Source organism: Ruditapes philippinarum, unplaced genomic scaffold (genome assembly GCF_026571515.1).
Source record: "Ruditapes philippinarum isolate M1 unplaced genomic scaffold, ASM2657151v2 ctg1439_1_1_1_1, whole genome shotgun sequence".
NCBI classification, from domain to species: Eukaryota; Metazoa; Mollusca; class Bivalvia; order Venerida; family Veneridae; genus Ruditapes; species Ruditapes philippinarum.
This window is the reverse complement of record NW_026862107.1, coordinates 40,381-63,217: the sequence shown is the minus strand read 5'-3', so window position 1 is coordinate 63,217 and position 22,837 is coordinate 40,381. Positions and strand designations below refer to the sequence as shown.

Sequence of the window (22,837 nt, the reverse complement as noted above, 5' to 3'; positions counted from 1 at the left end):
TTATTTACACAGTCGCTGTGACGTAGCGTGTACTTACTGTCAAATATGTTAAGACCAATTAAGGGTGTAAACTTTTAAACTCTCTGGTTAAAACCTGTCAGGTGTCGTATAAATTATGCGATGTTTACATCGGCGAATTACAGGGGCAGTGTGTCCAACGGAGGTGCATATCATGTCACATAAATGTGTTAATTGCAGTCAATTATCGGCAGTAACTCTGCTATATTAGAGTTATGCCCAGAGGCAAGGATTAAATTTATTGACACGCGCTGTGTGACAAGTAAAGATATGTACATGTTGTAAGTAAAAATGTTCGGCGATTAAGTTTTAGATTGCTATGCATTAGGTTACTGAATTTTTTTTTAACAAGAAAACGAAAATCCACGAATTTAAGAACCCACGAAAATGCCCGTTTTGATAAAACCACGAAATTTCATGCCCACGAATATAAGTGAATTCGCAGTATCACCCAAGGTAAGTTCGCTGCATGTGGAATAATGTGGTATTTTGACTTCCATACAAAATATTAAATCACTGTAACTGTACTAAATGCAAAGATGGAAAAGAAACAAAAGATGGTTCAGCTTTATGGTTTATGAGTAATTTTTGGAAACTGTTACAGGACCCAAAAATAAAAAGCTTTTAAGAAATAAAAGTACATGTAATATTATATTTGTGGCCTAATAAGCCTTTAAGCTTAGCTATCTATAGGATATATTTCACTTACTTGTTTTACAATCAATGATAAATATTTACAATACCTGTTTTTGATTCGTCTTTCTTGTCCTCTTTGCTAATAGCATCTATAGCTTTGATTGGTTTCTTTGTGAGAGGTGGAGGTGGGTGTACTGGTTTCTTTGTTGGAATAGTCGGCTGCTGGCTGACGGGTTTATCTTCTGAAATATATGATAAAATATGATAACAACATGCAACAAGAGGGCCATGATGGCCCTGAGGTCGCTCACCTGTATATAGCCCCCCCCCCCAACGTTGCAGGGCCAATTTAACCCAAGGGCTTTTATTTGCACAAACTTGGTAGACACCCATAAGAAGATGTTTTATGCTAAACATCTAAGCTCTAGCTAATTGGGCTTTTTAAAAGAAGATTTTTTTTAAAGTTTTTACTATACACATATAGTTAAAAACAATGACACCCCTGGGGCCGGGCCAGTTTTGACCCCAGGGCTTTTATTTGAACAAACTTTGTAGACACTTACTAGAAGATGTTTCATGCTTAATATCTAAACTCTAGCTATTCGGGTTTTTCCAAAGAAGATTTTAAGTCTTTGCTATACACATATAAAGAAAATCAATGACCCCCGGGACGGGGCCAATTTTGACCCCAGGTCTTTTATTTGAACAAACTTTGTAGACACTCACTAAAAGATGTTTCATGCTTAATATCTTAACTCTAGCTATTTGGGTTTTTCAAAAAAGATTTTTTAAGTTTTTGCTATACACATATAAGGAAAATCAATGACCCCTGGGGCGGTGCCAATTTTGACCCCAGGGCTTTTATTTGAACAAACTTGGTAGACACCTATTAGAAACATGTTTGATGCTAAATATCTTAGCCATAGCTCTTTGAGTTCTTTAAAAGAAGATTTTTTAAGTTTTCACTATATGCATATAGGGAAAATCAATGACCCCCCGGGGCGGGGCCAATTTTGACCCCAGGGCTTTTATTTGAACAAACTTGGTAGACACTTATTAGATCATGTTTCATGCTAAATATCTTAGCTCTAACTCTTTTGGTTCTTTAAAAGAAGATTTTTTAAGTTTTTACTATATGCATATAGGGAAAATCAATGACCCCCCTTGGGCGGGGCCAATTTTGACCCTAGGGCTTTTATTTGAACAAACTTGGTAGACACCTATTAGAACATGTTTGATGCTCAATATCTTAGCCATAGCTCTTTGAGTTCTTTAAAAGAAATTTTTTTAACTTTTTACTATATGCATATAGGGAAAATCAATGACCCCCCGGGGCGGGGCCAATTTTGACCCCAGGGCTTTTATCTGAACAAACTTGGTAGAAACCCATTAGAACATGTTTCATGCTAAATATCTTAGCTCTAGCTCTTTGGGTTCTTTAAAAGAAGATTTTTTAAGTTTTTACTATATGCATATAGGGAAAATCAATGATCCCCCGGGGCGGGGCCAATTTTGACCCCAGGGCTTTTATTTGAACAAACTTGGTAGACACTCACTAGAAGATGTTTCATGCCAAAAATCTAAGCTCTAGCTCTTATGGTTTTTTAAAAGAAGATATTTAAAGTTTTTTCTTTCGGTTGCCATGGCAACCAGAGTTCTGCATGGAATTAAATTCTTTGAACAATTTTTAAAGGTGACCACCAAAGGAACATTCCTGTGAAGTTTGGATGAAATTGGCTTAGTGGTTTATGAGGAGATGTCATTTCAAGTAAAAGTTTACGGACGGACGGACGACGGACGGACGGACGCCGGACGAAAAGCGATCACAAAAGCTCACCCTGTCACTTTGTGACAGGTGAGCTAATAAAACAGCCCAATTACGCATATTAGCACTTGGTGTCCTTATTTATATTAATACATCTAACAGATGAACAACAGATTACTTAATATGCAATAAACTTCACTTATAGACTTACACTTATAATAATAACCTGGCTGAAATTCATGTAAAATATAGGTTGAAATCGTTAAAAAATATCAACAAAAGCTTTATATAATATTCTGCTTTCAGGTCACCAACAATTTTATTTCACATTATTTATCTATAAAGTTATACATAATGTTGACTTACCTTTCACAGGATCTGGTTTGGAATGTTCTGTAACTGCTGGGGCTTTGTCTGGTAGTTTGGGCGGCGGTTTGGTTACAGAGGCTTGTGTCGGTGGTGGTGGCTTCTTCGGTTTAGGCTAAAATATAAGGGGCTTGTCAATTTATATATATCTAGTAATTCATTTTCATTTCTTAAAAGCATGCAGGTAAAGTACTTAATAGTAATATAAGTATGGCAGAAATAGTAATTCTATCTATGAAATAAATAAGATGGCCAGATATAAGAGCACAGTAAACTGCAGATTACACTTATTTCTACTTTCTACATAGCCTGTCTCTTGCCTAAGCTTCCATATTGTTTGAAAAGTTAATGTGGTGTAAAAATCAATTGTGTAAATATATAATCTAAACCAATCTAACATAAATAAGCAGATATACCTTGGTGTTCTAAGCAAATTAATAATGCATCTTTAAAGCCAAGTTTACTGTGCCTTCATATCTGACTAAATATCAACAATATCTAAATTTGTAGCTTTATAAATTTATACACATATATGTTAATTTGATTCATCAATAAGGAAGACAACCCTGTCAACAATATCTTATTTATGTTTCTTAAAATTCTTTTATTACAGTTTCATCATAAAAAAGTTAATGGTAATTTTTAGAAACAATGATAATTTAAAACTGATTTAAAACTTCAATTAAATTATATGACTTTTTCTGAAAAGTACATAGTTTAAATGAAAATGAAAATAATATTAAGATATTTATTGTGTAAATCTAAAAAATTGTTTTCAGTATTATGTACAAGATTTGGCCGCTAAAAAAATAGCAGGAGAACTGGAATGTGCTACTAAAATAGTCACCTCTATAGTAAAATATTTAGTCCATATAAAAATAATTATCATTTTGTAACAATATATTTCTCAAAACATAATGTAATTTGTTAGAAAAATCAATTTGAAACAATATAACTAAAACGATTCATGCATTGTCTGTGCAACTTTAATGAAACATGAACAAGCCCTATCAATAACATAAAATGGCACACTCTGATATACTATAAAACTTGCTACATTCCAAAACCAAGTCATGCTAAATCTACACAAATCTTATCATAATATGCCATTGGTCACAAATTTGACATGAACTTTATTTCTCTGAAAAATCAACTAGATACATGTATAGTAGTGTTAAAGTTATTTGCAATATTCAATTCAACCATAAAAATCAAGCTATATTCCTTAGAATAAAAGGTAAAGTGGCCTATCAAAATATCAAACTTAAGACTCGAGTAATATCAGAGACTGGTGACCAAACTAGGGATTTCAATACACAGGTGTAACAGCTAAAAGGCATAAAAGAATGTATGTTGTTACAGAAAAAGTTGAAGCATTGCAAGAAAAAATTGAGTTCATAAGTTATTTGAGCGGAAAAAAATGTTTTAGTACATGGGTTGGAAGATTATAATATAAACAAAATATTTGATTACAAGCTAAAACTGAGCAAGAGCTGTCGGTATGACAGCATGCTTGACTATTCTCAGAGCTTGATAGAAAAACAATAGCCTGGATAATGTAGATATTTTTAAGCTCAATTCAAAAACTCATGAAAAAAGCCCTTAATTCTGTCAACTTCTATGTTAGAATTAAGGCCCCAAAGATTACAAATTTAAACGGATTCGTTTCGATTTTTATTCGTAAAAGTTTACGATATTTTCTACCGTTTAATCGAAATGACCATATTATCTTACAAAATTTCTTAATCATTGCCTGTAATCATGGATTTTATCAATTCTTGTGGTTTATTCCAAAGTAAACAAGAACCGGTTGAACCGGGTGATGCTCCCCGAGAAGGTTCTGGACACAGGAAAGTATAAAACAAATGAACAAAGGGCAAAAACTCCAAAATTAGGCAAAGCAGAGTTATGTTTTTTTGCACTGCACTTCTATTCAATGAGATCTATCTATCTATAAAGTTTCCTGATGATATCAGAGTTATGTCCCAGGTAAAAGTCAAAGTGTAAAAATGAACAAAGGGCAATAACTCCAAAATTAGACCAGGCTTTGTTGAGGTTCTTTAAGCATTGCAGTTCTATCCAATTATATCTAGCTACCTACAAAGTTTCATGTTGATATCTCTAATAGTTTTAAAGTAATGTCCAAGACAAAAGTCAAAAAGTAAAAATAAACAAAGGGCAATTACTTCAAAATAAGGCAAGGCAGAGTAATGATTCTTAAGCACTGCACTTCCACCCAATGAGACCTATCTATGTTGATATCTCTTATAATTTTAGAGTAATGTCCCAGATAAAGTTCAAAGTGTCAAAATGAACAAAGGGCAATAACTCCAAAAGTAAGCAAGACAGTGTTACAGTTCTTGTGCACTGCAAACTTACTCAATGAGATCTATCTACCTACAAAGTTTCATGTTGATATCTCTTATACATTAAGAGTTATGTCCCGGACAAAGTTCAAAGTGTAAAAATAAACAAAGGGGGATAATTCAAAAATTAGGCAAGGCAGAGTTAAGGTTCTTGTTCACTGCACACCTACTCAATGAGATCTATCTACCTACAAAGTTTCATGTTGATATCTCTTATACTTTTAGAGTTATGTCCCGGACAAAGTTCAAAGTGTAAAATAAACAAAAGAGATAATTCAAAAATTAGACAAGGCAGAGTTACGGTTCTTATGCACTGCACACCTACTCAATGAGATCTATCTACCTACAAAGTTTCATGTTGATACCTCTTATACTTTTAGAGTTATGTCCCGGACAAAGTTCAAAGTGTAAAATTAACAGAGGGGAATAATTCAAAAATTAGGCAAGGCAGAGTTACGGTTCTTGTGCACTGCACAAATACTCAATGAGATCTTTCTACCTACAAAGTTTCATGTTGATACCTCTTATACTTTTAGAGTTATGTCCCGGACAAAGTTCAAAGTGTAAAATAAACAAAGGGGGATAATTCAAAAATTAGGCAAGGCAGAGTTACAGTTCTTGTGCACTGCACAAATACTCAATGAGATCTATCTACCTACAAAGTTTCATGTTGATACCTCTTATACTTTTAGAGTTCTGTCCCGGACAAAGTTCAAAGTGTAAAATAAACAAAGGGGGATAATTCACAAATAAGGCAAGGCAGAGTTACAGTTCTTGTGCACTGCACACCTACTCAATGAGATCTATCTACCTACAAAGTTTCATGTTGATACCTCTTATATTTTTAGAGTTATGTCCCGGACAAATTTCAAAGTGTAAAATAAACAAAGGGGGATAATTCACAAATTAGGCAAGGCAGAGTTACAGTTCTTGTGCACTGCACACCTACACAATGAGATCTATCTACCTACAAAGTTTCATGTTGATACCTCTTATACTTTTAGAGTTATGTCCCGGACAAATTTCAAAAAGTAAAATAAACAAAGGGGGATAATTCAAAAATTAGGCAAGGCAGAGTTACGGTTCTTGTGCACTGCACACCTACTCAATGAGATCTATCTACCTACAAAGTTTCATGTTGATACCTCTTATACTTTTAGAGTTATGTCCCGGACAAAGTTCAAAGTGTAAAATAAACAAAGGAGGATAATTCAAAAATTAAGCAAGGCAGAGTTACGGTTCTTGTGCACTGCACACCTACTCAATGAGATCTATCTACCTACAAAGTTTCATGTTGATACCTCTTGTTGTTTCAAAGTTATGTCCCAGACAAGAAAAGGGGACGGACGGACGGACGGAAAGAGGGACGGACAGACGGACAAGGCGGCGAGCATAAAAACAGAAAATGGGTGTTGACAACCCTTTACACAGCATTACCGTGCAAAAAATGCTTGTGACATAATACATTTTTTGTAAAAAATGGGGTTACAATGCAGAAAATGTGTGCTGACTCAATCGTGATGAGCCCTGCACAGTAAATCATCATTTGGCGACTCAAATACATGGTGTATATAGTACATAGAGGTACCACCGTTTAAACTGTATCGTTTCGGTTCTTAGCAATCATGTAAACGTTTACAAAAAATTGTAAACGTGGGAGCCTTAGTTAGAATTATGGGTCTTGGACAGTGATCTCTTATTATGTTCTAAAATTATTTTGGGAAGTTTCATCCCACTCCAAGTTTCAACCAATTCTTTTCACTAGTTTTAGCGCTACCAACTTGCAGCAAAAACTTAACCAAAATGTGATGTAGCGTCCGAGACCCACCAGTTCAATAGCTCTCCCTATTCTTCAAATAGTCAAGCCATAAATGCTTTCACGCAACTCAAAATAAATATTTCCTACTTAAAAACAGCAAACATAAAGAAGAAAATTTTCTTAAGTTGTAATTTACAGTAAACAAAAACAAAATAATTACATTTATGCAAGGAAAGCCCTCAATAAAACAAGTAAGGTTTAAAGACCACTTATAGTATATTATCCCGCAAAACAAACTTGCTTATTGAAGATCCACCATAAATGAAAAGCTGGCTGCAATATAATTCTGCACTCATGAATTTATCCATTTATTACATTTTATTTCTGGTTTTTCAAAATATCCTGTAATGGGGAAATCACTCAAAAAGTAACGTACTCAACAAAATTATATGAAAAATACAAACTTGGTTTGATTCAGAGAAAATGTAAAAGGCAACATCTCTCATCCTCCCATATTTTCTAGCCTTGATATTGATCTAATTTCAGTATTTTTGACATGGATGGACACACCAGTAGAGCCACTGACCTTACCATATCTAACTGGATAGCTTCCTTTTATGAAAGAATTCAAAATCTCTCCAAGCACAATGAAAATCTGTCATGGACACAGCGGAAAAAGATATAAAATATTGCTCAAATTCAAGAACTTATTTTAACTATTTTCTTAATTTGTAAATTTATATACCTAATTTTATATTAGTACTGTTGCAGAAGAGACAATTTTAGCAGTCATTGTTAATAAGCTCCAATACATGTAATCATTGCTTCCAAAACTAGAATTTTTTATGTAGGTTTGGTTTTATATATTTTTGGATTATAATTATTATTTTTGTTACTATATAAAGCAACATTACTATCCCATCTCCCTAAATGATTCTTTCTAACACTATGTCAAAAGCCATCTATTATCATTCACTACTAATGCAAACAAGAGCACCGCTAGGCGGAGCATTATATGCCCGAAAGTGTTTTTTTTTTTTTTAGTAAGGATGAAGCATTTGTAAGACATGGGAATTAGCTGTTCATCCTATAAAATTTTACAGCTGTAGGTTGATTAATACTTAAGTTATTAATAATGACCTTAACCTTTGACCTTGTGACCCCAAAATCAATAGGGGTCTTCTACCTTATATGGACAATCATCCTATGAAGTTTGAATATAGTGGGCCAAATGGAACTTACGTTATGCTCCGGAAACTGTTTTTGGTTTTAAGGTAATTGTGACCTTGACCTTTGACCTAGTGACCCCAAAATCAATAGGGGTCTTTTGCCCAATATGGACAATCATCCTATGAAGTTTGAATATTGTGGGCCAAATGGAACTTAAGTTATGCTACGGAAACTATTTTCAGTTTTAAGGATATAGTGACCTTGACCCCAAAATCAATAGGGGTCTTCTACCCAATATGGACAATCATCCTATGAAGTTTGAACATTGTGGGTCGAATGAAACTTAAGTTATGCTCCCGAAACTGTTTTCAGTATCAAGGTAATAGTGACCTTGACCTTGTGACCCCAAAGTCAATAGGGGTCTTCTACCAAATATGGACAATCATCCTATGAAGTTTGATCATTATGGGTCGAATGAAACTTAAGTTATGCCCCGGAAACTGTTTTCAGTTTTAAGGTAAAAGTGACCTTGAACTTTGACCTTTTGACCCCAAAATCAATAGGGGTCTTCTACCTAATATGGACAATCATCCTATGAAATTTGAACATTGTGGGCCAATTGGAACTTAAGTTATGTTCTGGAAACTGTTTTCAGTATCAAGGTAATAGTGACCTTGACCTTTAACCTTGTGACCCCAACTTCAATAGGGGTCTTCTACCCAATATGGACAATCATCCTATGAAGTTTGAACATTGTGGGTCGAATGGAACTTAAGTTATGCTCTGGAAACTGTTTTCAGTTTTAAGGCAATAGTGACCTTGACCTTTTGACCCCAAAATCAATTGGGGTCTTCTACCCAATATGGACAATCATCCTATGAATTTTGAACATTGTGGGCCAAATTGAACTTTAGTTATGCTCCGGAAACCAAATTGCTAACGGACGGACGTACGGATGTTCTTATAACAATAGATGTCTTTGATGTCATTCATTCTGGGGTTATTTTCTGCATTGTGGGGTTAAAAAGAACAAAAGAAATAACAAAAGAAAACCCCATAATGTAGCTCTGGTAAGAACAATTGACCAAACCCCATAATGAAGCTCTGGTTTGTACGGACGGACAGACAGACGAACGCCAGGGGGTATAACATAATATGCCCTTTCGGGCATATAAAAAGGATATATTTGCAGAAAAATATTGTAATCATGTTGAAAATTTGGAGTGGTTTAAAACACATGGTCGTATTAAAAAAAAAATTTAAAAAAATGTAATGCATCAGCTTCTGCGAATGAAGATAATTTCTGACAGAAAAGAGTCCAATTATATAGTAACATAATCTTCTCTATTTTCTACAAGCAAATAAAATTTGCTTTACATATTTCTTCATGAAAAAAAAGCTTTGCCTTTCTCTTCTGTAAAAGATTGGCCTACTTGATTATTTAGGACAACATTGATAGGGGAAATAAAAGTTACACATACTGTTGGAGCAGGTATCGGGGGTTGTGGGCCTTTGTTTAGCTGAAAATAATCGTAATTGAAAATTTACAAGTTAGTAGGACTACATTTGAAAGACAAGACATGAAAACAAAATGGCTTTAGTCAAAAGATGAAAATTTGCCTTTTTAAAAACATTATTTCACATACCATGTCTGGTATTTCAATTTGCAGCTTATGACAGACAAGAGTGAAATTCACTTTTTAAGTCATTTTGAAGCTAGATCCCAAATATATATGATAGTATAATATTTCAAGCATATTACCTTTTAAATACATATAGTTAAAGTATTAATACAGGTATAGTGTATTTTTACGGAAATCACACACACTTTAAATATAAAATGTATAAATAAAATTTTTCAAATATTTCTGTATAATAATATAGTCTAGTTTAGAAAAAATTTAAATAATAAAAAGTGTATCCAAATTTAAAGATCTCTATGGTTTAACAATACTTTCAGCCTTTCTCTGTTTCAGCACAATCTTTTTAAGTGTTTTTATTCTCTGTTAAGCGCAATCTTTGAAGTGTTTCATTTATTAACTTTACCCAATCATTCATCGAAATCTGTACTGCACAGATCTAACAATTACCTTATTCAGCAAATATCTATGAAATCCACGACATATCAATTAAATCATCTATAGAAGACCAGAAGCATCTGACATTTTGTGCAAAACAACCTCATAATACAAAGCTCCTTTAAGACCTTATGCTTTCCCTACTAAAACTATTTCATACCACAAATTTATTATATGTATTACTTCACCAATTAAGTCACCAAACCAATGCTATGATTCCTAGGCTGATATAACATTATGATCTAGAACCCACATATTAATATAAAGATAGATATATTAACCCCTTACTGTGCTTCTAGTGATAATGACTTGTGTATATGTCACCAGTATAGAGCTAGGCCACTGAGCTTGCATATTTATGCAGTCTAACCAGGATCCAAGGTTACAATTTTTTTTTCTAAGCTCCAACTCAAATCTCTAGTATTTGATTGGTCAGAAACCAGCACAGAATATATGGACCAATGAAAATCCTGAGATTCAATACAGAACTCAGAAAAAAGTTTTACAACCTTCAGGTCAATGGCTCAATTTCATTATTTTGATATTAAAATCCCTTTAACTCCAATTCCAAGCATGACAAATACATTATACATAATTATGTAAGCAAAGTAAGGGTATAAAGAATATATTTGATAGCCAGATAAACTTTTGCTAGATTTTACATGTCATACAAACAGCTACATATATATACCTGAAACTGGCTAAATCTTTGACGCTAAATAATATTACAAGAAAAATTTGATTAATATTTTAGTACATTATATTAACCATAATATCAAAAATATAGATACAGACATACACATAAAAATATGCAAAACAGATACTAAAGTGACAATCATGCTTATAGAGAAATAAGTTATTTTTTGACCACTAAACGCTAAATTGTATTAAGTCAATAATGTAAAAGAATTAAGTTACAACAGCTACAATACAAATGATTGATGTATCGAACAACATAAAAAATTAAGTAAAATTCAACATTACACTTCCACCTTTTAAATACTGACTGAATTTTGTAAACAGCAAGTAAGCTCAGATATAACTATGATGATTTGTTTTTTTATTTTTAAGCAAACCTATATTTTGAAATGTTCCAGCTTGCTAATCAATAAGAATTTTTTAACCATTCAGTAAGACATTACACAAGGCTGAAGATGTACTTGGAGATAAAACACCCCTTATATCCATAATTGCATCAGAATTTTCACGAAATGGTAACAGCTAAAAAGTCTATTTGAAATTTCACTCTGCCTGTTGAGTACAAGAATCCACTAGTACTCATGAACCCAAACTACACTTTTGTATCAAATGCTCAGTCATTAGCACTCATAACCAAAAGATTAGAATTAGATTATGAAAATATGCAAGTAGAAAACCTATCACTCTACATTGCTGTATGATATATAATATTGAATATTATTCAGTTTACATCAATTATATATTACATGCTATTATAACATATAATTACATTAAATGAGTATCACAGCCAATGATAAACTTATCTAGCAGTTAAAACAAAAATCCACATAAAAATCTCGTATTATCTAAAATACAGTAGATCTACACTCAAAAGCCACACCATGCTATAAATACTTTTACAACAAAATGTGTGTTGAGAATCAAAAATTTCTTGCCTTTTTCTCTGTTAATATCTAGACACAAAAATTAGGAAAATGTAAAATGGTAATTTCTCAAAGATAAAAAATAATATAAAATAAAAGACTATTTATCAAGGCTATATAATCATAGGTTTTTTGTGTGTCACATACACATACCAGATTATATTTTTTATGTTAATTATAATTCACTCAATACACTTAATACAAACAATTTAAAAATTTTACATCAAGGAGAACAAAACAATCTCAAACAATACCTGATACAGTAAAACTTGTGCATAAAGACCACCCATGTGACTTATATAATACAGTTACCACAGTAGGCAGTCAGATTTATACACATCAAAGCGTAGTAAAAATGATACTTAAATTTCTGACACAATCCCAGTCTTTAAAAGACTAAAATAGAAGGTAGAATCTGTTCAGGTGGGCTTTACAACAGGTTAGCATGATCATCAGAATATAACAGGAAAAAAATCTTAAAAACAATATACTTTGGGGGGAAAAAAAGGATAAAATATTCAAAGGCAGATCGTTCTCACCTCTTCTTTGATGATTTCTACAAAGTTATCTGGAAAGACACCTATTCGACCATTTAATTCCCCTTTCCACCATCCACTATCTTCTAAATCTTTATCCAGAATATTTACAGTCTCTCCTTCAGTCAGCGTAAGTTCATCCTCATTTTCAGCTGCATACGAGTACCGAACAATTGCCTTCTCCATTGCCTTTGTTTCTGTAACACAATAAAAATTTCAACTATAGATAATTTATTACTCTTATATATTCACAATCATGTATGATTCAATCACAATATTAATAGGCTATATATGTTGCATTTCTGTACATGCAGGGTAAATAATTTGCAAAACAGTTTTTTTGTTGGGTTTTACATTCCACTTGCCACTTACACAGGTAACTTTCAGCTTTACTGGTGAAGGAAGACCTCAGGTGCCCCTCCATGCATTATTTCAGGCATGAGCAGGCACCTGATTGAGGAGAACCACTGAGATTCCTTAAGCTAGCTGCTGGATAACTTCCTCACATGAAAGGATCCAAAATCCCTGGTGGGATTCAAACCTACAGCACGTAACAGCAGTGAGTGGCAAGTAATTTGAAACTAATGACCTAAACCACTTGGCAACAGATGCCCATTACATTTTAATAACATTTATCAATATATTGATAGCATCTCAATCAAAAATATCAATTTCAGAACAGAAAAACAAAACCTGTATGAAAATACAAAATATTGAAAATAAAAGCCTGAGCTCATCAAAATCATGATTGAAAGCTTTTATTCACCTATAGATCATAGATTCACATAAAGTTGTTAATTATTTAAGAAGATGGATTTTATATTGTAAGTTTTTTTTCTATATCCAAAGACAGTTATGTGTTGGATAAAATTAAGATCAACCTTTAACATACAGGGTAAGTCTAGCTTAATCAATCAATTAAATATAAACTCAAAAGCAGTACATTAAACAAAATGACTCAAATTTTACCCTGCTGAATTTGTGTACTGGATTTGTCCTGCTTTGAACTGGAATAGTCCAATAATAGTATTAACCAGCCATGAGGTAGACCACAGATGTACAGGCTGGCTGAATGCTTACATGTGGCACTGGCATGTTGTTGTTTTTGTAAAATTCACATCATATTTTAATTTATATGAAATACAGATTTCTATGGGCCACATAGAAGATTGGTTGTATTTTCCTTTTACACTTCATATGAACACTTGTTTAAGAGCAAACTTTTTATTCATCCAAACAACTTCAAGAATGTGATTTGTTGCAATGACAAATCTATATAATTATACAGAATGCAACAAGTGTACATAAAGCCAGGTTAGCATGTACATCTGAGCAGTCAGGCTGGACACAATCCTCCTTGAAAGACTTTCAACAGTTTTTTGTTTAATTCAAAACAATGAGCAGCACAACAAGTCTTGTACATAAATTTAAACAAGGTAATGGAGAAACATTAACTATAACAACAGTAATGGAGAAACATTAACTATAACAACATGCATATAAATTCAAATAATCAATTCTATATTCAAAATAACAACTACAACTTGAAACTGTGAAAAAAACTGTATAAATTCATACAATAACAATTCCAACAAGATAACACTGTAATAAATTCATAATCATAACATTTTCTTAAACAGTGCTTTTACCTTTGTAACTTGTCTGATTGTTTTTTCCCCCAGCGAATTTGGAAATTTCATCTAAATTTTCAACTGGTAATGATTTCACTGACACAACATTTCTGTCTACTTCATTAACTAAACACCTGACAGCTACAGTGTTCATGCATTTCTCAAATACTTTCAGTCATACTCATATGTAACTACGATATTGTGATGAATTGATCATTAACATGCCAGTGCCACCATCGCCTACCAGTATAGAGCCAGGTCAGACAAGCTTGCATATTCAGCATAGTCTTACCAAAGTTTTCTAATGTTTTCTACTTCATTATTTGATATTGAAATCCCTTACGACTAATTATAGACAATTCTGAATGTAAAACAGGAGAAGTCTATTACACAAAATCAGCTGGGTAAGATTTCATACTTTGAACATGTTCTAATGCCACTAGTTTAACAGATAAGGATAAATAATATTCCTAGTGAATTTCTCAAACCATCCATCAAAATTCAGGACAAGATAATTTCTATGTTTCAATTCTATAAAAGCTTGTGGCAAGGATGATTTGTCTGAGTGCAACCAAACTCTGGCCTGCAAAAACTAGCAGGCCGATCAAACTTCCTACTGACTGTCAGTCTCAATTTAAGTATTTTGATACTGATGAAACCCCTAAACAACTCGCAATTATGGACAGCTCTATATTCAAGACAGGTGAAGTCCATTATACAAAAGAAGTGTAAGAATACCAATTAAAGATTGAGTCAATGATTTGAATTTTAGAAAATTCTATGCTTTGAATTAACATCTTATTTAGTATTTTTGTTACATACATTCTTGAAAAAGCTCCTAATAAAAAAATAACAGTGGTGCCAGATAGCAGGACTCTGAACACAATTCAAAAAGTACAAAATAAATCTAACAAACAACTTAGATAATCGGTGTTCTATTCAATGAACTTCTTTTAAATTTAAAAACAATTAAAAGGAGAATTTTGGACGGTATAAATTACCCTATTAACTGTTAAAACATTAAGTTCCTTATTAGATTAGTAATGAATGCATGATAATTATTTTTTTTCTTTCGTACAATAATTTCTTTTTGTTAAAACAAAATTTATTTCCTTATCAACACCCCTAAATTCCGTGACTCAATGACATTTTTTTAGTTTTGTATCTAAAGTTGATTTTATAATCAAAATAACTATCTCCCCATGGCTGATTTAACAAATCAAACTTAAAAAAAAAACCCAAAAAAAACCATTGAATATTTAACCTCACGATATGGAAATCAGACACTTTCTTTTGTTTAAATAATTTTTCTATGTATAAATGTTTTAATAGCCTATGCTTTATGATTATTCACTGAAATAACATTTTCATATATTTAAAATATATATAGTCATGTAAAAACATGAATGATAAAACCTTGAATCTGTTAAAAACCTTACTTGATTTATAGTAAAATCCTTTGTCTTTTTCCATTCAACTTAATGACAAAAAAACCTCAACAAAGTTAATTCAAAGTCAAACAAGAATACTGGACTTTGAGACTAATGTAATAGTATAATGTAGCTATATTTAGACACACATGTACATATGACATCAAAATGACCTTGATATTGTATATACATCATGTAGTGCAAACAGATCTTGTATATATAACAAATTGTTAAAGGATGATGATACAGTATGACTGGGCTATCATGAGTAAAAATTTTCAAATTGATTTATGAGGTTTTAAACCTATTTATACCATTAAATTTGTGTAAATGGACATGTCCTGCTATTTGTAACTGTTCAATATCTCTCCAATAATTGAATTATTGAATGTGCTGGAATTTCTCACAGAGCGCTGTAAAAAGGTCATGAACTGGAAAACATTTTTTTTTAAATAGTTAACAATACAGATTACAATGTCATAATATAAAATCGAGTGGAAAACAATAGACCCTCATGTGCGACTGGACAGAAATGCTGGCTGACCGACTTAATACTAGTATCAAGATAGTATGAAATTATTATCAATAATATCAGTCATAAATCGTCACCTTAAGTGCAGTCCCAACGAGTTAACTCCTTATTTCATTAAATAGCGTTTAACCTGTTATCGCACTAAAGATATGATATTTTTCTTACAATTTAATCAAATTCATAATTTGTGAGATATTTCATGGGATCAGCAAGGAGTATTTATTCAATGGTATAAACATGTTATTGGATAAACCGTTAAACATATTTACTTCAAAGGCCGAACTTAAGTTAGTTTAATCTTTATTTTTATACAATATTGGGTCTGCATTATCAATCAAACAAACACTCTATTCATACATGTATTTTTTGTAACTTCCTGTTGACCAAGTGTTGATAAACTATAACCATGCTCTTGTTTGCATAATGAAAATAAGCAAAAATTGCAAAACTTATAATCATTTAGATTGTTCATTTTCTATTATTTAAATTACTGTTAATAATGGAAAATTTTATACATTAGTGTACATTCCTCAAAAATTTCCAATTGCGACAATAAATAATGCCTTTTTATTATAGAAATTTGATATTGAATTGTAAGAGATACTTTCGGGAAATACTTAATTATAACTTGTATACAATTGTTAATCATGTACATGCCTTTATACATTTGAACAATATGTAATTTGATATGGTGATAAAATATTTAAATGTTTAATGCCTGATAAATAAAGTAATGTATGTTTTGTGTAAACCAGTTTTATAATTATTCTTTTTATTTCACACCATTTTTATTGCTTGAAATGTGGGTAATATCAAATCTAAAATCATAACAATTCTTAGGTTCTTTTTTACTAATGCCTAACTTTGAAATGAAATAAAATCCTCAAATTATCTTTGGCGTATTCTCTAAAATTAACTTTCAGGCCAATTTTTATTATGCTTTCATTCCTTCACTAAACACTAATGTAAGAAGTAATCACACATGACATTATAATAACTTCCACAGCTTGATAGTAAAACAAGAGTTTAGATAATGCAGAATTTCATGTAAAGGTTAAAAAGGTACAAATTTTTGTTATGGGCCTTGGACAGCGACCCTCTATTATGCTCTCAAATAAACGTAGGAAGTTTCAATCCATTCCCTTCAGTAGTTTTGCAGATACAACTTGCATGCGAAAGCTAAACTAAAGTGTGACAACGACACCTGGGTGAGTACAATAGCTCTCTGGTCAAACTAAAAATATTGGAAAACAATTCTAGATTTCAAATATTTATTTAACTACTAAAATTTTACCTTATTTTTGTTTAAAAGGAACATAATCTAATTAGCAACTAACTACAACAACAACTTTAAAACATTAGAAGTTCTTAATCTTTCTAACATTGAAAATTAACAAATAAAGGCGGAAAAAACATTAACAGGCTTATCTCTTAACCTCCAGTCTAATTTACTGTCTGTCATTCATGGACAAAACTTTAATATAATCTTTCATTAACTTAATTTGCAAGAAATTCTTTTTTCTATTTACATTTTCAGTAAATGATTCCTGATACCAAACATCATTTCATTAACAGTATAATATGTTAGAAAACCTCACAATGTCAATCTGGAAATGAATACAACAAAATAACTTCAACAGATCTAAAACTTATCATTTAAAGAATACTGTCTAACTTAACCATAACTTCTAAAAAATTTAATATCTAAAACTATAAAACATCAAAATATCATATTAGTAAGTACTGAAGTACAGTTCATGTTAAATTATAAATGGTTTCAAGTAATTATATATAGGCCTATAGAATTTGTAAGATTTTTAACAACTTTCACAAAAATGTATTATTTTCTTCCATCTGTCATTGTCATAATGATTTTTTATCAAATTGAACTTTAGGTAAAGCTGTATAGCATATTTACTGAGGAGTTCCAATTATTTGTAGCCAGGGTAAAATGAAACTTTCTCTTCAAACTCAGCTGGAAGATGATCAGTGAGAGGGGACTGATGACATTGACCTTCTGTTTCTACTACATTAGCTTTACTTGCCACCATGAATTCCTGTAACCACTTCCCTGAATCCTGCATCCTTGACTGGATATCTTCTACATCATCTGTTACACCTTGGCCTCCTTGTTTTATACCCTGATCACTATTAATGGCATTAGATTCATTCCCAACTGTAAGATCAGTATCAAGACTGGAGCCTCTTGTTCTATTCAGCTCATCATCGCTCAAACTATCCATTTCTTCCAGAAACTTTGACACTTCAAAATCAAAATTGACATCTGGAGACTCAAAAGAAAGGTCAGTACTACAAACATCTTGTTTAGACATAGTTTTATTTTCAATATCTGCAATAGGACTTATCTTGAACAATGGAATATCTTTGTATATTTGGGTTTCCTCCTCTTCATCACTGTAGTCATTCTTCAACTCTCCTACAGTATGGTAATATGCAACTGAGGAACTTGCACAAAAGTAGGATGGCTGCCTTTCATAGACATAGTAGGAATCTACTACTACAGCAGCCTTGCAATCATCAATCTTGTTCCCATCCACATCATATGCTTCATCATAATCTACTGAAGTATTATCTTTGATGGAACAACTAGAGTCATCATCTGATACATTTTGTTCAGGAAATGTGTCTCCCATCTCAGTCTGTGTAGCTGTTTCCACACTTGTGTCAAGTATTGAGCATTCTATTGTCTGGGTTGAGATATTTTTCTCTTGAGGACTTGACTGAGTAGCCTTGTGAATAAGAGACCTGTCAAAGCTTTCTTCTGTAACATTTTCCTCAATATCCACCAATCTGTCTCCACATCCTTTCAATCCATCATTATCAAATCTATTTCCAATCTTCTTTTCTCTCTTATAGAGTTTTGGTGGACTTGGTCCATCTGGAAATCCTGCTGAATTATCTAAGAAGTAATCAGCCTTATGAATTACACATTTCTTGCCAACAATTGTGAGTACTGGGTCATTAAAGATTTCCACACATTCGTCATCACCCTCATCATCACCTTGTATATTTTCACAGAACACATCTTCAGACTCATGAAGAAAACATCTTTTACCAACAACATTTAACACAGAATCATTCTGAATCTCAACTGTATTGTTGAATCCATCATTGACTTGGATACTGGCATCCTGCAAGTGTTTATTGTCCGCAGCAGTAACTGATCCTGTTGAAGTGAAACTTGCAGTCATTAAATCATCAAGAGATCCAAGAGCTTCTTTAAGGAATGCATGCATTTCGGTATCCTCTGTCTCATTGTGTACATACTGTGGGGTGTCAGATAGGTCCAAATCTTTTAAATCATTCATTAAAGCATCTACATCAGGTGTAACATCACAGCCCTCCTCATTTCTACTAAAATCCTGGTCTGTCCCTATTCTACTTTCTATTCTATTCATACTGTCAAACTGTGTTACTTTCTCCTTCTCCATTTGTTCTGAACAGGACTCCACTGCTTTTGACATTGCAGAATACATTTTGTTTCTAGACTCTAACATATCAGAGACATCAGCTTCTCCATTCACTGCATCATCTGTTGTTTTCATGTGCGTGTCTACAGCATTTCTAACTTCAAAATCTTTGAACCCAAGACTAGCCAATATAAGACAATTTCGACTCACTTTTACTGTCTCATCATCATCTTGCATACATTTAACTTCACTTTTATTTTGACATGGTTGCTGTAGTGTGTTCTTTGTGTACTGATCAAAGAAATCTAACATATCCAGTCTTTTTCTAGCCTGTTTTGTTGCATTTTTTGTTTGGCATTTTGTCGGTTTTGACCTATTAGTCAATCTTAAGTAGTCAGGAATAAATTCTTCATCCATTTTCTGAAATCGCACCAACTTTACAGGACTTTCTTTTGTAAAACTGGTGGTTGACTGAGGACAGTAGCTGTTTTTCTTGTTATTTACAATATTATTCAATGAATTATTAAATGAATACAGTTTGTCTTTAAAACAATAAGTGCCATTCTGTGATGGTTTACTATCTAAATTTGAAGTGCTAACTGGCTGTCTGATTAGTAAATCATACTTTTTACAACTCCCTTCTCTTTCACTACCTGACTTCTGATCTTTGTGATGTTGCAGGTCCAAATTTCCTGGGGAGGCAACAATGTCAGTGGTACCTACATTTTTACAAGAGCTTTTATCATCTAGAGCATCATCTAAATTACTTTTAAAGAAAGTTTCTACACTGTTACTGTTGTCTTCAATATATGGTAACTGTACCAATGCATTCCAGTTGGAGTTCAGATTTGAATCAGGATGTCTGTAAAGGTAGTCTGCTATTGCTTGCTCTGTTGTTCTCTTTCTTCGTTTTTTAGCAGGAGACTTATTATCAAGAGACAGTGGACAAGTTGATAAATGTGGGAACTCTGCTTTAAAAGCCTCAATTTTTCCTTTGAACTCTTCCAGGCAGTTTTTTTCTGCAATATCTAGCAGGGATGGTACAGACTCTGAAATTTCACTGCATGTTCTCTTTGGGGATCTTACTTTTGTCAAGCAAACATTTTCAGACTTTGGAGATTCTTCAAAATCTTTACAAAACCAAAATGTTTGCATGTTAGAGCTAAATGGTATTCTGCAATAGCTAGATGAATGTCTTGCAAAATCACTTTCTGGTTCCTTCCTAGATAAAGAGCCATGACTTCTAAACTTCTGGTAAGGTTTTGGGGGTGTTTTAAGAGCATTCCTCCTCCTAAAAAATTGCTTATCTGCCTGAAATGACGAAAATGATTTGTCAATATGTAATCTATTTTCTTTTTGGTACTTGTCTTGAATGTCTTTGTAATTATACTCTTTGCGTAATTTGCTGTGCCACTGGATGCCTTGATCTTTATTCTTTTCAACATTGCAAAAATCCTCACCTTCTGTCATACAAAGAAGTGTACTTGACTCTAAAATCTGCATTGAGTTATCATCAAGATCCTCTTTTGAATTCACTATTCTCACTGAATTTTCATCGACACATACTGCCATAGAGATATCATCGTCAGTCTTGAGATTACCATTCAGATCTGTTACTACGCCTGCTTCGTCAAACTTTGATCCGTTTAATCCCAGAGCAGCATGTCCACCAGCTATGACATCATAAACATAATTATTCACCATCTGATTCACCAAAGGATCTGTCAGATCATTACTATCATTTAACAAATCTTTACCCTCAGTAAAACGTACATCATCTAAACTGATATCTGGCTGATGGCTCAACAAACTCATGGTGTAGGACTCTTCAAGATCTTCTTTCTGAAAGTCTTCAACTTCTATTTTCTTAAAGTGAGGTTTCCCTGACTGAAACAATTCATACTTTTCTGCGATGGATTTAATGAATGGAGAGAGATGACCAGATCTGTTCAAAGAAGCAAAGTATGTCTTTGGAGATTTAGAATGAGTTGCTTTTACATCCTGAACTGTATGTGTATGTGGAATATCTGGAGTTGGTGTATGTGGGATATCTGGAGTAGGTGTATGTTGGATATTTGGAACAGTATGTTTAGGCACTTGAAATGGTTTAGCAACCACAGAAGTAGAACCATTATCATCTGTAACTACACTGAATTTCATAAAATCTGATGCTCCAAGATCTCCTGCTGCATAATTTAAGGCTCTGGCAGCTTTTTCCATGTCACCATACTCCTTAAAACGATAAAAATGGAGAGGTGTTTGGTGAGGTAACTTCTCTGAAGAATCTATTAGTCTCTTCTTTGTGACAAGAACACTGTCTACAGCTCTACAAAAACTTACCCTTTCAGGTGGTGTTAGTTCAGTGTGCTTCCAACAATTCAAAGTCTGTAACTTTTCATTATACTGTCTAGGTTTTGAAGCCTTTATTTCCAGCTCTGGAGGTTCAACGTCATCATGTATTAACGCTGAGAGTATACTTTTGTCATGTATATCTTCATCTTGTTCTTTATCTACTTGGACTTCAGTCAAAATATCATCCTCGTTTTTATCACTTTCATCAAGGCAGTTGTCAAGGTCATCTAATATTGACTTGAGAGATTCATTATAATCACCTGAGCAATTTCCTCCCATACCAACTCTTTCTCTTTTCTCTGAAAAATTCCTGGAGTGATAATTTGACCAGTCTTGAACTCCTGCATCTCTGTTATTATTAAAATCAATATCCTTACTTCCGTCATCAGATACATCTGAATCCTCTTCTGGGTAGGCAAGCTTTATCTCAATGTGCTCATGCCTATCACAACCTAAATTATTATCAGGATTAACATCAACATTTTCAAACTCATATAGGTCTTCTTCAATAGAAGCTTTATAATTATCAGAACTCTTATCAGACATATCTAAGACATATAAATCTTCATTTTCAAAGTATTCAATATCATTATCTAAACAGTCAATGTTTTTAAAAAGCCTTCGATGTTTCTCAACCAGGCTCAGATCTTTCTTGGCTACATGCAATGATGACTGTGATTTTTTGGACTCCTCAGAATTAATTTCTTCTGTTACATCTCTGAAACCTGAAGTGTTAGTAGGACATGCAAAAACAGAAATACTAAGTTATACTAAGCATGAAAATCTGTACATTGTTTGGCTTACTGGACTGCCTGTTTTTCATGAAGGTTAGTATATTTTCCAAAGAAATTATCTTGACAATTAATTCAATAGTCCATTCAAAAACAATGTAAAAATGCAAATGCCATTTATATAATGCAGTATAGAAAAGCTGATCAACAAGTAATACAAGTGCCATGGCAATATATGATTTCTTTGAATCAGACCACTGAAACTTTTTTCCCTTCATAACTTTTATCTAAAACTTAATATCTAATGAAGCAATCAATTTTGTGATCTCAAGTGCAAAAAAAACATATTGTAAATACCTTAAAATGTTCTAAACATAAATATACACAGGTTAATAGTGCACTAGGGTATATAAA

At 32.8% G+C, this 22,837-nt stretch overlaps 1 protein-coding gene and 1 long non-coding RNA gene across 13 annotated transcripts in view; both read right to left on the bottom strand.

Moving 5' to 3' along the window:
- The window catches only part of LOC132717954 (CD2-associated protein-like), a 54,487-nt gene that overhangs the window by 14,192 nt on the left and 17,458 nt on the right, over nucleotides 1-22,837 (bottom strand). For 5 of the 12 annotated variants that reach the window (XM_060701542.1, XM_060701545.1, XM_060701543.1 and 2 more), the window contains 5 exons: nucleotides 12,320-12,513; nucleotides 10,850-10,873; nucleotides 9,562-9,600; nucleotides 2,786-2,900; nucleotides 762-896 (listed from right to left, as the gene is read on the bottom strand). In XM_060701542.1, coding sequence (XP_060557525.1) covers nucleotides 762-896; nucleotides 2,786-2,900; nucleotides 9,562-9,600; nucleotides 10,850-10,873; nucleotides 12,320-12,513 — 507 coding nt within the window. Of the gene's footprint in view, nucleotides 1-761; nucleotides 897-2,785; nucleotides 2,901-9,561; nucleotides 9,601-10,849; nucleotides 10,874-11,792; nucleotides 11,811-12,319; nucleotides 12,514-17,792; nucleotides 22,418-22,837 lie in introns of those variants that run through there. The other 7 variants (XM_060701539.1, XM_060701541.1, XM_060701540.1 and 4 more) reach the window with 5 other exon arrangements.
- Nucleotides 991-2,520, bottom strand: LOC132717953 (uncharacterized). Its single transcript, XR_009624012.1, has 2 exons — nucleotides 1,708-2,520; nucleotides 991-1,540 (listed from the first exon to the last, which is right to left on the bottom strand). It is a non-coding gene; the product is annotated as an uncharacterized LOC132717953 (long non-coding RNA).